This window comes from Caenorhabditis elegans, chromosome V (assembly GCF_000002985.6).
Source record: "Caenorhabditis elegans chromosome V".
NCBI classification, from domain to species: domain Eukaryota; kingdom Metazoa; phylum Nematoda; class Chromadorea; order Rhabditida; family Rhabditidae; genus Caenorhabditis; species Caenorhabditis elegans.
The window spans coordinates 8,696,328-8,712,107 of record NC_003283.11 but is presented as its reverse complement, the minus strand read 5'-3'; the positions used below and the strand labels follow the sequence as shown (position 1 = coordinate 8,712,107).

Genomic DNA, 15,780 nt, shown 5'->3' with positions numbered 1-15,780 from the left:
TTGAATAATGAATAACAATTTATTTGCATTTCCAATTGTACATTTAACAGAACAAAACCGCAAAGAAACCATTCATTCACATCTTATCTTTCATGGAATGTTCAGAGTGCGATTATCCTACGTTTTCTTTATATTTCTTGTATTTTTCACTTTGAAAACGAACGGATGTCGACCACCTCTTCCTTGTAAAGATGGTATATGCATTACTTCAACCGAAGTGAGCAGTACAACTACTTCAAAACCTCCACTATATTTCACTGGTGAGTCTTAATATAACGTAAGCTGTAAGCCTAAATAAATTAACGAAAATTGACGAAATGAATTTGAAAGTGGCTTTGAAAAAAAAACAAATTAACATTATATAAAGTAAATTAGCAGAAGTAGATATTAAGGGGAACACAATAATCTGAGAATACTGTGCAACATATTTGACGCAAAATATATCTCTTTGCAAAAACTACATGTGCTCGCTGGCTGTCTCAATAATTTTTTTTTTGAATACGATTTAATTATCATGAAGAGAATGTGATATACAAAAGAGAAAATACAAGTAAGAAATACAAATAATGTTGTTTTCTTGCGAGAAAACGGTAAAATATGTGCAAAATGACCTCCAAAAATCTGGAAGATGAGGATTCCGCATAGTCCTCTCGGAGTTCGCGTAGTCTTCTCGGAGAAGAACGTAAAGTGTACAGTAATTCTTCAAATGACTACTTGTGTCGATATACAGGCTTGAATTTCGGAATGCATTAAAATTATTTTTTATTGATAGAATATTAAAATTAAGCTAATAATGAACAAAAATAATACCAACGAATGAAATAAAATGAGTATCTTTGTCTCCCTTCGTAACGACATTCATTTCGAAAATTGAGCCCGTAACAAGCATTACAAGCATTACAAGCATATAAGCATACAAGCGTTACAGTAGTCACTTTTAGAATTACTTTAGTTTTTGCACATAGATATTTGTGCGTCAGATATGTTGCGCAATACGCATTCTCAGAACTTTGTGTTCCCGTAACAATCCGCTTTCATCCGCAGTGGCCGATTTTAGTGGCGCTCAATGTTAACGGATTTTCCAGTTATTCTTTTGTTATATTCGTAAGATTGAGCAGGAATATTTAATTTTAAGACAGTTTTCCCATTGAGGATACATCTTCTTTATACACAATTCCCATCTCGAGAATTTGACGATGAAAGAAATTTTTATGTTAGTACATAGGTTGTTCCGAAATTTTCTTATTTGTTTCTTTTGTGAAAAAATATCGTCATTGGGAAAACTGCCTTAAATTTATAGAATTTGCATTCAAACTTCAAATCATTGCAAAAGATAAACAGGAAAAATCCTGGTACTTCCGGTCCAGAAACTGTAGTCAGTTGAAGAGATACAGACACCTCGGGACAAAAGGGGCAGGGCGCGGCAAGCGGAGTTTTTATCGATTTACAGAGACTACCTCTCAACATACGCACCGCAAATCGACAGATATCGGTTCTTCGCGCGCCTCGCTCATTGGATCCCGAGTAGGGATGTTTTTCATCCGTGAAATCCAAAACAAAAAACGGGTGAAAACATACCTGGTCTCGATACATATGTCTCTCTTCAGCTGACTACACTCTCTTGACCGGTAACAAAATTCAGTAATTTTCTGAAAAATGGATAAAACCTAGGCCATGAGGATTGTTCTAATTTTCATTCTGTTCTGTATAGTAGTTTCAATAATTTATAAAATTTATTTGTTCCAGTTTTCCTTACAGATGGAAGAGCACCAGTGGGAAAATTGGTTAAAACCATTCCATCGGTCCCAAAATGACCAAATATCACGATAAAACTATTCAAACAAAATTTGAAACAATTTTATTTACTGTCAAAAAGTGTCAATTACTCAATTTTGGCCATTAATAATTCTGGAAGTCGACCGAAGAAAAATTTTCTACAATTTTTGTGTTATATTTTCGTTTAAATTGTTCGCATTAAAAAATTGTAGCGGTCGAAACATGCGACATTTCTTCAAATTTTCTCAAAAGCTCCAATTATCCAAAATTTTCCCAATTTGCCAAAAATTTGACCGGAAATTATGAAAAATATAAAAAGTTTGGAGTATTTTATTATGATATTCGCTCGTTTTGGATCGTTATAACTGCATTGTTTTGAAAAAAAAACAAATTGAAGTTCGAACAATGAACAAATGAACACATTTCAGAAACGTCAGAAGGTACATCCACTATGACAGTTCCAAACGATTCAACTACAGAAGGCCCATCGTCTACAGTCACAAATTCTGCAAGTAGTGAGACTCCATGTAATTCTGAAACACAAACGTCTGATGGAACATCCCCTATGACAGTTTCAAGCGATTCAACTACAGCAGGCCCATCGTCTACAGCCACAAATTCTGCAAGTAGTGAGACTCCATGTAATTCTGAAACACAAACGTCTGATGGAACATCCACTATGACAGTTCCAAACGATTCAACTACAGCAGGCCCATCGTCTACAGTCACAAATTCTGCAAGTAGTGAGACTCCATGTAATTCTGAAACACAAACGTCTGATGGAACATCCACTATGACAGTTCCAAACGATTCAACTACAGCAGGCCCATCGTCTACAGTCACAAATTCTGAAAGTAGTGAGACTCCATGTAATTCTGAAACACAAACGTCTGATGGAACATCCACTATGACAGTTCCAAACGATTCAACTACAGCAGGCCCATCGTCTACAGCCACAAATTCTGCAAGTAGTGAGACTCCATGTAATTCTGAAACACAAACGTCTGATGGAACATCCACTATGACAGTTCCAAACGATTCAACTACAGCAGGCCCATCGTCTACAGCCACAAATTCTGCAAGTAGTGAGACTCCATGTAATTCTGAAACACAGACGTCTGATGGAACATCCACTATGACAGTTCCAAACGATTCAACTACAGCAGGCCCATCGTCTACAGCCACAAATTCTGCAAGTAGTGAGACTCCATGTAATTCTGAAACACAGACGTCTGATGGAACATCCACTATGACAGTTCCAAACGATTCAACTACAGCAGGCCCATCGTCTACAGCCACAAATTCTGCAAGTAGTGAGACTCCATGTAATTCTGAAACACAGACGTCTGATGGAACATCCACTATGACAGTTCCAAACGATTCAACTACAGCAGGCCCATCGTCTACAGCCACAAATTCTGCAAGTAGTGAGACTCCATGTAATTCTGAAACACAAACGTCTGATGGAACATCCACTATGACAGTTCCAAACGATTCAACTACAGCAGGCCCATCGTCTACAGCCACAAATTCTGCAAGTAGTGAGACTCCATGTAATTCTGAAACACAAACGTCTGATGGAACATCCACTATGACAGTTCCAAACGATTCAACTACAGCAGGCCCATCGTCTACAGCCACAAATTCTGCAAGTAGTGAGACTCCATGTAATTCTGAAACACAGACGTCTGATGGAACATCCACTATGACAGTTCCAAACGATTCAACTACAGCAGGCCCATCGTCTACAGTCACAAATTCTGCAAGTAGTGAGACTCCATGTAATTCTGAAACACAAACGTCTGATGGAACATCCACTATGACAGTTTCAAGCGATTCAACTACACCAGGCCCATCGTCTACAGCCACAAATTCTGCAAGTAGTGAGACTCCATGTAATTCTGAAACACAAACGTCTGATGGAACATTCACTATGACAGTTTCAAGCGATTCAACTACAGCAGGCCCATCGTCTACAGTCACAAATTCTGCAAGTAGTGAGACTCCATGTAATTCTGAAACACAAACGTCTGATGGAACATCCACTATGACAGTTTCAAGCGATTCAACTACACCAGGCCCATCGTCTACAGCCACAAATTCTGCAAGTAGTGAGACTCCATGTAATTCTGAAACACAGACGTCTGATGGAACATCCACTATGACAGTTCCAAACGATTCAACTACAGCAGGCCCATCGTCTACAGCCACAAATTCTGCAAGTAGTGAGACTCCATGTAATTCTGAAACACAGACGTCTGATGGAACATCCACTATGACAGTTCCAAACGATTCAACTACAGCAGGCCCATCGTCTACAGTCACAAATTCTGCAAGTAGTGAGACTCCATGTAATTCTGAAACACAAACGTCTGATGGAACATCCACTATGACAGTTTCAAGCGATTCAACTACAGCAGGCCCATCGTCTACAGCCACAAATTCTGCAAGTAGTGAGACTCCATGTAATTCTGAAACACAAACGTCTGATGGAACATCCACTATGACAGTTTCAAGCGATTCAACTACAGCAGGCCCATCGTCTACAGCCACAAATTCTGCAAGTAGTGAGACTCCATGTAATTCTGAAACACAAACGTCTGATGGAACATCCACTATGACAGTTTCAAGCGATTCAACTACAGCAGGCCCATCGTCTACAGCCACAAATTCTGCAAGTAGTGAGACTCCATGTAATTCTGAAACACAGACGTCTGATGGAACATTCACTATGACAGTTCCAAACGATTCAACTACAGCAGGCCCATCGTCTACAGTCACAAATTCTGCAAGTAGTGAGACTCCATGTAATTCTGAAACACAAACGTCTGATGGAACATCCACTATGACAGTTTCAAACGATTCAACTACAGCAGGCCCATCGTCTACAGCCACAAATTCTGCAAGTAGTGAGACTCCATGTAATTCTGAAACACAGACGTCTGATGGAACATTCACTATGACAGTTCCAAACGATTCAACTACAGCAGGCCCATCGTCTACAGCCACAAATTCTGCAAGTAGTGAGACTCCATGTAATTCTGAAACACAAACGTCTGATGGAACATCCACTATGACAGTTCCAAACGATTCAACTACAGCAGGCCCATCGTCTACAGCCACAAATTCTGCAAGTAGTGAGACTCCATGTAATTCTGAAACACAGACGTCTGATGGAACATCCACTATGACAGTTCCAAACGATTCAACTACAGCAGGCCCATCGTCTACAGCCACAAATTCTGCAAGTAGTGAGACTCCATGTAATTCTGAAACACAGACGTCTGATGGAACATCCACTATGACAGTTCCAAACGATTCAACTACAGCAGGCCCATCGTCTACAGCCACAAATTCTGCAAGTAGTGAGACTCCATGTAATTCTGAAACACAAACGTCTGATGGAACATCCACTATGACAGTTCCAAACGATTCAACTACAGCAGGCCCATCGTCTACAGCCACAAATTCTGCAAGTAGTGAGACTCCATGTAATTCTGAAACACAGACGTCTGATGGAACATCCACTATGACAGTTCCAAACGATTCAACTACAGCAGGCCCATCGTCTACAGTCACAAATTCTGCAAGTAGTGAGACTCCATGTAATTCTGAAACACAAACGTCTGATGGAACATCCACTATGACAGTTTCAAGCGATTCAACTACACCAGGCCCATCGTCTACAGCCACAAATTCTGCAAGTTGTGAGACTCCATTCGTCTACAGTCACAAATTCTGCAAGTAGTGAGACTCCATGTAATTCTGAAACACAAACGTCTGATGGAACATTCACTATGACAGTTTCAAGCGATTCAACTACAGCAGGCCCATCGTCTACAGCCACAAATTCTGCAAGTAGTGAGACTCCATGTAATTCTGAAACACAAACGTCTGATGGAACATCCACTATGACAGTTCCAAACGATTCAACTACAGCAGGCCCATCGTCTACAGTCACAAATTCTGCAAGTAGTGAGACTCCATGTAATTCTGAAACACAAACGTCTGATGGAACATTCACTATGACAGTTTCAAGCGATTCAACTACAGCAGGCCCATCGTCTACAGTCACAAATTCTGCAAGTAGTGAGACTCCATGTAATTCTGAAACACAAACGTCTGATGGAACATTCACTATGACAGTTTCAAGCGATTCAACTACAGCAGGCCCATCGTCTACAGTCACAAATTCTGCAAGTAGTGAGACTCCATGTAATTCTGAAACACAGACGTCTGATGGAACATCCACTATGACAGTTCCAAACGATTCAACTACAGCAGGCCCATCGTCTACAGTCACAAATTCTGCAAGTAGTGAGACTCCATGTAATTCTGAAACACAGACGTCTGATGGAACATCCACTATGACAGTTTCAAGCGATTCAACTACAGCAGGCCCATCGTCTACAGTCACAAATTCTGCAAGTAGTGAGACTCCATGTAATTCTGAAACACAAACGTCTGATGGAACATCCACTATGACAGTTTCAAGCGATTCAACTACAGCAGGTCAATCGTCTACAGCCACAAATTCTGCAAGTAGTGAGACTCCATGTAATTCTGAAACACAGACGTCTGATGGAACATCCACTATGACAGTTTCAAGCGATTCAACTACAGCAGGCCCATCGTCTACAGTCACAAATTCTGCAAGTAGTGAGACTCCATGTAATTCTGAAACACAAACGTCTGATGGAACATCCACTATGACAGTTTCAAGCGATTCAACTACAGCAGGTCAATCGTCTACAGCCACAAATTCTGCAAGTAGTGAGACTCCATGTAATTCTGAAACACAAACGTCTGATAAAACATCCACGATGACATTTCCAAGCGAATCCACTACAGCAGTTTCAACGTCTTCAGCTGCAAACAATACAAGTCAGTTTTGAAAGTTGGTTCTGTTTATTGTGCTTCGATACAGTTAGAAGAATTCGTGCTGAGTACGATTCCAGCATTAGTTTCCCGCATAAAAGTTCGAAAGTGTCTGAAACACCAAAAAACTGGGGGGGAGTGTCCCTGAGCAGTCGAGCACTCTGTATTTTTGTCATCTTGGAGAGTACTCTTTGACCTTGGTTCTGAAGATTCGCAGCTAAAAATTTACGGATCACCTTTGCTAATCATGGGTTACATGGGTTATATAAACGACATATGCTTTTTCTCTGGGCACCTTCTCATGGTTCTCAGGTTAGGATTAATGTTTTTTCTGAAAAAAAAACATAAAAATTGCAAATCGTTTTGATTGAGTTATTACTTCAGAATGAAATGAATGGAAAAGATATTTTAAATTTGTAAAAGCGCCACTAAAACTTGTAAAATTGACTCATAATATTACATTAGAAAAATAAAAGATACGATGAGATACTTATTGTTTTTATTGTTTTATTCAAAAGGGGTTTTCTGACAAAAGATGTCCAGTTGTGAGTAGCATAAGAAACCTAAGTATTTCATTCGACAGTTCATGTTAAAAACGCTTATCTAAACCAAAACAAACGTAATAATAAGAAAATAATTTTCAGACATTATTTTATAATATTTTTTAGCAATTTTTATTTCTTAAAAACTCCCAAAAAAAACGGAAATACCCCTTATCTTTGTATTTTCATTAGTTTAGAAGCTAAAATGTTTTTTCTGAAAATGACAAGTTTTCTACCCGGGTTATGCATTTGTTGTCGTCCTCTCAAAAGCCTTCCTGTTTTATAGAACTGAAAGTGAGTTGGAATACTCCTTTTGTAAGCCTACAAATACAGAAAAGATGACGCTTTTAATAAAAGAAAACGTTCTATTTAACAAGGGAACTGTCGGAACGTGACAGCGGTTTTTTGAACAAAACCTGCTTCATTTAAAAGTCTATGTTGAGAAACGGTCACATCGGAATTTTTAGCTGCAAAATTTCAGAACTGAGCTCAGGCTGAAATTCTCACAAGATTCTCACAGCAGCACTCTCGGAGCAAAGATAAACAACGTGAAAATCAACAAAAAATCACACAATTTAAACAAAACCACCACCACAATCTCACCCACACGCCGGTGTTGCGCCGAGAGTGCTGCTGTGAGAATCTTTGAAAGGCGGAGTAGAAAAGGAGTCCAAGAAAACTTGAAATGTTATTCTCCAATTTCCAGCCAAACATTCGGGAGGCTGCCACATTCCAACACGACATCACTCTACAACCACAAGAGGTCCTTAAAATTCACCATAGATTTTCTCTGATTCAAGTAATGATTGTAACCGCATAGAAGTTTCAAACAGATGAAGTACATACTATGCGTTAAAAATCTATAACCTTAACCTTTGCAAATAAATTTTATTTGACTAATTCTATTGAAAAGTAAGCAGCAATCTTGATCAGCAAGGTACCTTTTTCGCACAGAAAGTTGAACATTGATTGCGAAATGTTAAAATAACAAATTTCGGAACTTGTATTACCCCCTACATTTTAAAAATGGATTTTTCACGTAAGTGATAATTTGCCCCGAAATTTTATTATACGTAATTTTTACTATTTTTTTTACTATCTAAAAGTATGAAAAATTAATTTTTTCAAGTTTCAATTTATCTGATAAACATATCTTTTTACTTTTTCGTCCAGCCGGTTATTATATTCCCTGCTCTTGGTAATTCAACAAGCATAAAAACAAATTACCATTTATAAGGAATAACATCTAGTATACAATTTTTCTCATTTTCACGTCACTGACGTCATGACTAATTGAACAATACTCAATGCCACGAAGAATATTGAAGAAAATGGAATATTCGCTAAAAAGTTAACGTTACAATTGTAAACAAATTACTTTAAAGGTGGAGTAGCGCCAGTGGGAAAATTGTTAAAAAATACTCCTTTGGTCCTAAAATGACCAAGTATCATGAAAAAACTTTTCAAAAAATGCTTAAAAATTTTTTATTTACTGTCAAAAAGTGGCAATTACTCAGTTTTTGCCACTCATATATTTGGAAGTCGACCAAAAAATTTTTTTTTTTTCGACATTTTTTATGTTTTATATTTGTTTAAATTATTTGTATTAAAACATTGTAGGGGTCGGAACTTGCGACATTTTTTTAAATTTCCTCAAAAGCCAGTATTTCTCAAAATTTTGGCTAATTGCCAAAATTTTGACCGGAAATTATGAAAAATCTAACATTTTTTTGAGTGTTTTATTATGATATTCGGTTGTTGGATCATTATAAATTCATTTAGACAAAACCCCCCGCTGGCGCTACTCCACCTTTGAAATAAGGGGTTACAATAATACACAAGTACCCATTTTCAAACATTTTCCCCCATATTTGACATAAAAAACCACAAATCAGGTAATACCTCGAAACTATTTTCAACCACATCACAATTTTCAGTTCCCAATCCAGTCACCACTCCAATTGTATCGACAACTGGCATAACGAGCTCAACTGAATCCAGCTCCTCAAGCAACACTCCAATTGTGTATTCAACCGACATAACGAGCTCAACTGAATCCAGCTCCTCAAGCACCACTCCAATTGTGTCTTCAACCGACATAACGAGCTCAACTGAATCCAGCTCCTCAAGCAACACTCCAATTGTGTATTCAACCGACATAACGAGCTCAACTGAATCCAGCTCCTCAAGCACCACTCCAATTGTGTCTTCAACCGACATAACGAGCTCAACTGAATTCAGCTCCTCAAGCACCACCCCAATTGTGTCTTCAACCGACATAACGAGCTCAACTGAATTCAGCTCCTCAAGCACCACTCCAATTGTGTCTTCAACCGACATAACGAGCTCAACTGAATCCAGCTCCTCAAGCACCACTCCAATTGTGTCTTCAACCGACATAACGAGCTCAACTGAATCCAGCTCTTCAAGCACCACTCCAATTATGTCTTCAACCGACATAACGAGCTCAACTGAATCCAGCTCTTCAAGCACCACTCCAATTATGTCTTCAACCGACATAACGAGCTCAACTGAATCCAGCTTCTCACGCACCACTCCAATTGTGTCTTCAACCGACATAACGAGCTCAACTGAATCCAGCTTCTCAAGCACCACCCCAATTGTGTCTTCAACCGACATAACGAGCTCAACTGAATTCAGCTCCTCAAGCACCACTCCAATTGTGTCTTCAACCGACATAACGAGCTCAACTGAATCCAGCTTCTCACGCACCACTCCAATTGTGTCTTCAACCGACATAACGAGCTCAACTGAATCCAGCTTCTCACGCACCACTCCAATTGTGTCTTCAACCGACATAACGAGCTCAACTGAATCCAGCTCCTCAAGCACCACTCCAATTGTGTCTTCAACCGACCTAACGAGCTCAACTGAATCCAGCTCTTCAAGCACCACTCCAATTATGTCTTCAACCGACATAACGAGCTCAACTGAATCCAGCTTCTCACGCACCACTCCAATTGTGTCTTCAACCGACATAACGAGCTCAACTGAATCCAGCTTCTCACGCACCACTCCAATTGTGTCTTCAACCGACATAACGAGCTCAACTGAATTCAGCTCCTCAAGCGCCACTCCAATTGTGTCTTCAACCGACATAACGAGCTCAACTGAATTCAGCTTCTCACGCACCACTCCAATTGTGTCTTCAACCGACATAACGAGCTCAACTGAATCCAGCTCCTCAAGCAACACTCCAATTGTGTCTTCAACCGAAATAACGAGCTCAACTGAATTCAGCTCTTCAAGCACCACTCCAATTGTGTCGTCAACCGACATAACGAGCTCAACTGAATCCAGCTCCTCAAGCACCACTCCAATTGTGTCTTCAACCGACATAACGAGCTCAACTGAATTCAGCTCTTCAAGCACCACTCCAATTGTGTCGTCAACCGACATAACGAGCTCAACTGAATCCAGCTCCTCAAGCACCACTCCAATTGTGTCGTCAACCGACATAACGAGCTCAACTGAATTCGAATTCAGCTCCTCAAGCACCACTCCAATTGTGTCGTCAACCGACATAACGAGCTCAACTGAATTCAGCTTCTCACGCACCACTCCAATTGTGTCTTCAACCGACATAACGAGCTCAACTGAATCCAGCTCCTCAAGCACCACTCCAATTGTGTCTTCAACCGAAATAACGAGCTCAACTGAATTCAGCTCTTCAAGCACCACTCCAATTGTGTCGTCAACCGACATAACGAGCTCAACTGAATTCAGCTCCTCAAGCACCACTCCAATTGTGTCTTCAACCGACATAACGAGCTCAACTGAATTCAGCTCCTCACGCACCACTCCAATTGTGTCTTCAACCGACATAACGAGCTCAACTGAATCCAGCTCCTCAAGCACCACTCCAATTGTGTCTTCAACCGAAATAACGAGCTCAACTGAATTCAGCTCCTCACGCACCACTCCAATTGTGTCTTCAACCGACATAACGAGCTCAACTGAATCCAGCTCCTCAAGCACCACTCCAATTGTGTCTTCAACCGACATAACGAGCTCAACTGAATTCAGCTCTTCAAGCACCACTCCAATTGTGTCTTCAACCGACATAACGAGCTCAACTGAATTCAGCTCCTCACGCACCACTCCAATTGTGTCTTCAACCGACATAACGAGCTCAACTGAATCCAGCTCCTCAAGCACCACTCCAATTGTGTCTTCAACCGAAATAACGAGCTCAACTGAATTCAGCTCCTCACGCACCACTCCAATTGTGTCTTCAACCGACATAACGAGCTCAACTGAATTCAGCTCCTCAAGCACCACTCCAATTGTGTCTTCAACCGACATAACGAGCTCAACTGAATTCAGCTCCTCACGCACCACTCCAATTGTGTCTTCAACCGACATAACGAGCTCAACTGAATCCAGCTCCTCAAGCACCACTCCAATTGTGTCTTCAACCGAAATAACGAGCTCAACTGAATTCAGCTCCTCACGCACCACTCCAATTGTGTCTTCAACCGACATAACGAGCTCAACTGAATCCAGCTCCTCAAGCACCACTCCAATTGTGTCTTCAACCGACATAACGAGCTCAACTGAATTCAGCTCTTCAAGCACCACTCCAATTGTGTCGTCAACCGACATAACGAGCTCAACTGAATTCAGCTCTTCAAGCACCACTCCAATTGTGTCTTCAACCGACATAACGAGCTCAACTGAATCCAGCTCTTCAAGCACCACTCCAATTGTGTCTTCAACCGACATAACGAGCTCAACTGAATTCAGCTCTTCAAGCACCACTCCAATTGTGTCTTCAACCGACATAACGAGCTCAACTGAATCCAGCTCCTCAAGCACCACTCCAATTGTGTCTTCAACCGACATAACGAGCTCAACTGAATCCAGCTCCTCAAGCACCACTCCAATTGTGTCTTCAACCGACATAACGAGCTCAACTGAATTCAGCTCCTCAAGCGCCACTCCAATTGTGTCTTCAACCGACATAACGAGCTCAACTGAATCCAGCTCCTCAAGCACCACTCCAATTGTGTCGACAACCGACATTACAAGCTCAACTGAATTCAGCTCCTCAAGCACCACTCCAATTGTGTCGTCAACCGACATAACGAGCTCAACTGAATTCAGCTCTTCAAGCACCACTCCAATTGTGTCTTCAACCGACATAACGAACTAAACTGAATCCAGCTCCTCAAGACCAACTCCAATTGTGTCTTCAACCGAAATAACGAGCTCAACTGAATTCAGCTTCTCACGCACCACTCCAATTGTGTCTTCAACCGACATAACGAGCTAAACTGAATTCAGCTCCTCACGCACCACTCCAATTGTGTCTTCAACCGACATAACGAGCTCAACTGAATCCAGCTCCTCAAGCACCACTCCAATTGTGTCTTCAACCGACATAACGAGCTCAACTGAATCCAGCTCCTCAAGCACCACTCCAATTGTGTCTTCAACCGACATAACGAGCTCAACTGAATTCAGCTCCTCAAGCACCACTCCAATTGTGTCTTCAACCGACATAACGAGCTCAACTGAATTCAGCTCCTCAAGCACCACAAGTGTATCGACAACTGTTAGCCCAACTTCATTGTTTTCAACCGGTTCAGATCAAACAGCTTCTTTTTGCATTGGGGAATGGTCAAACTGGAAAAACGTATCTGGAGCAACTTGCAGCGATACATGTGGGAATTGTGGGCGTATCAACCAATTCAGAGAGTGCTTTCCAGAAGGATGTAGTTGCAGGTACAATTATTAAGTAATTTGTTATACTAATCCAATGAAACGACATAGCGCTGTGCGCTGCCAATACAGATTTCAAGAATTGATTCTTGTAGCCACTCGGCGTCGCCGAATGCTGAATGAAAATCTTAAGCTGATGAGAGTTGGCATGGCGGCGGTAAAATTATTTTTGAAAAATTCTTGGATTTATAGTTTTTTATGCCGAATTGGACGACGAACTCGACATTTGGCGTTGCCGAATGTCAAATAAAAAAATTCAACTAGGCATTTGGCACCGCACAGCCGTATTTCCTAGCCAATTGGATTCTTACTTCATTCAACTACATATAATATCATCCCATTTTTATTAGAAATTTACAGTGGACCACATACTCAACAGGCTCCATGTGCAGCTGATGTCTGCAAGTTTCCCAGAACGTCGTGTTGTGCTCCATACGTCAAAGCAGTCGAAGTGATTACCAAACGTGCTTATTGCATATTTCCTAATTCCACATCAACTGCTCCAAGCTCAACAAAAGAACTAACTAGACAAACCACATTCTCTTTAACGGTACCATCACCTGCTCCGTCCACTTCTGAACTGCCAAGCAGTTCCAGTACAACACCAGAAGGAACGACCAGCGAAAGCTCTTTCAGTTCTCAGAGTTCTTCACCAACACTATCATTTTCACTATTTTCTCTATCGACTGTCATTGAATGGTGGACAGCAGCCGAAACATCAATTACTTCAAGTTCATTACAAGTATAATTGCATTGATTCTGTTTGCTATTTAAAAGTGAAAATCATTGGTTTACAATCAGAATAAACTAATTTCTCATCATAGTTTTAACTGCATTTGATGTTATTTTATCCCTCATAAGAGAACTGTTTTCACCAGACGACATTTATCTTACAGCTTTCCAAACTTTTCAGTTTCCTCTTTAATTACATAGTAAGTATATTTGAAGATGTTTTCCATTTTCCTTTTGTTTTCTCACACCTAATACATAATTTCAGGATAATTCGGGTGTGTTTATTAATTTTTCATAAGTTTCAATGCTTCATTAAAAATTTCAACTTTGCTTTCAACAAATTCGTCGACAAATTCTACAGTCACTTTCAGTTATAGATATCTTTGTAAGAGTATTTAAATACAAACTTCTCAGTGTTGTATTTAAATACTCTCACAATGATTTCTATAACGTTACTGCAGGATTTGTTGACGTTATCAACAAAGAAAAGTTGAAATCTTTAATGGAACAATGAAACTTATGAAAAATTAATATACATACCCGAATTATCCTGAAATTATTAGGTGTGAGAAAACAACCGGAAAGTCGCGAGGGTCGCGAGCGCGCGACAAACGGGAAAACTCAACGAAATTTCGCATTTTCGTTGATTTTATTTATTATAATGCATAAATGAAATACAAAATCAAACGAAAACGTGTTTTGAAACCGATAAAAGCAATGAAAATGTTTCGTTGAAAAAAATTTCGTTGAGTTTCCCGTTTGTCGCGCGCTCGCGACCCCCGGTCGAGGTTCGCTTTTTTCACGGCCACCTCTTCCATTTGCAAAATGGAGGGAAATTAGAAACCCGTGAGTGCATTTTTTTCCACTTCTACGACTTTAAAGGAGGACACCTTTATTCGAAATGGTCTCGCCACACGCTATCCTTTGATTTTCGAATCGCGTGGCGAGACCAATGGGTGGCGCGTGCACTGCAACTTTTTTCGAACGAGGGCCGAGAAAAACTTCGAAAAATCGGTATTTGCACACAATACACCGCATTTTACGACATTTTGTACTTGCTTTGTTTTCTTGTGTTTTTACCGATTTTTCCCGTGTTTTCTTAATAAACCGATAAATAAATATTTTTTGTTAATGCTAAAATAATTTCCAGATGAAAAATTGTGAATTCAATCGGCAAGTAGCGGTAAAAGTGGTCAATGAAAAGTGGTTATTGACCACTTTTACCGGCAAGTAGCGGTAAAAGTGGTCAATATGATGGATTACGGGAATAAAAAACCCAAACTTTTTCCCAAACATGATACATATGCTGTTTAGATGCTAAAAGTACCTGATTTTCATAACGAGACCGCTGAAAAAGTTTTGAGATTTTCAAAATTCAACTTTTTTGGTGAAAAAGTCGAGATTTTGGCACAAAATGTTGAATTTTGAAAATCTCAAAACTTTTTCAGCGATCTCGTTTCGAAAATCAGGTAGTTTCAGCATCTAAGCAGCATATATATCATGTTTCAGAAAAAGTTTGGGTTTTGTATAGCCGTAATCCATCATATTAAATTGACCACTTTCACCGCTACTTACCGACTGAATACACAATTTTTTCACTTGGAAATTGTTTTAGCATCTGCAAAAAATATTTATTTATTAGTTTTGATTAAAAAAACGGAAAAATCGGTGAAAAACGAAAGAAAACACGCGGAAAACAAAGCAACATAAATGACCGCTGAAATTTGTCGGGGACTCGGCCATGGCCTAGAAACCTTTTTGCCTCGTCCCTCGTTCGAAAAAAGTTGCAGTGGCGTGGCGGGACCATTTCGAATAAAGGCGTCCTCCTTTAAAGTCGTAGAAGTGGAAAAATGCACTGTAGGTACACAGCTGGAAACATCTTTAATTACAGCTTAGAGTTTTTTTTTAAAGAAAATGGTGATAAAACATGCAAAACTTCGTATATTAATTACACGGGAAGGCAAAGCTAACGTGGCCGAGGAAGCTGCGAAAGCTAGGCCATTTTGTCCTATGCTGAAGAATTTTCATCGATTTCGTTCGCTTAATTTGGCTATTAGCCCTGTTTACTTCCGTTTTTTCTTGTTTTTTCTTATTCTTATCGATTAAT

General features: G+C 40.0%; 1 protein-coding gene across 1 annotated transcript; it reads left to right on the top strand.

Moving 5' to 3' along the window:
- Positions 1-97: 97 nt before the first annotated feature.
- On the top strand, positions 98-12,372 carry ZC178.2 (Tandem-repeating region of mucin epiglycanin-like domain-containing protein; the record flags this gene model as incomplete). The annotated part of the gene is given in 5 exon segments (NM_001350342.1): positions 98-260; positions 2,205-5,491; positions 5,493-6,660; positions 7,903-7,959; positions 9,134-12,372. Coding segments are annotated over 5 exon segments (7,914 nt in total).
- Positions 12,373-15,780: the final 3,408 nt, after the last annotated feature.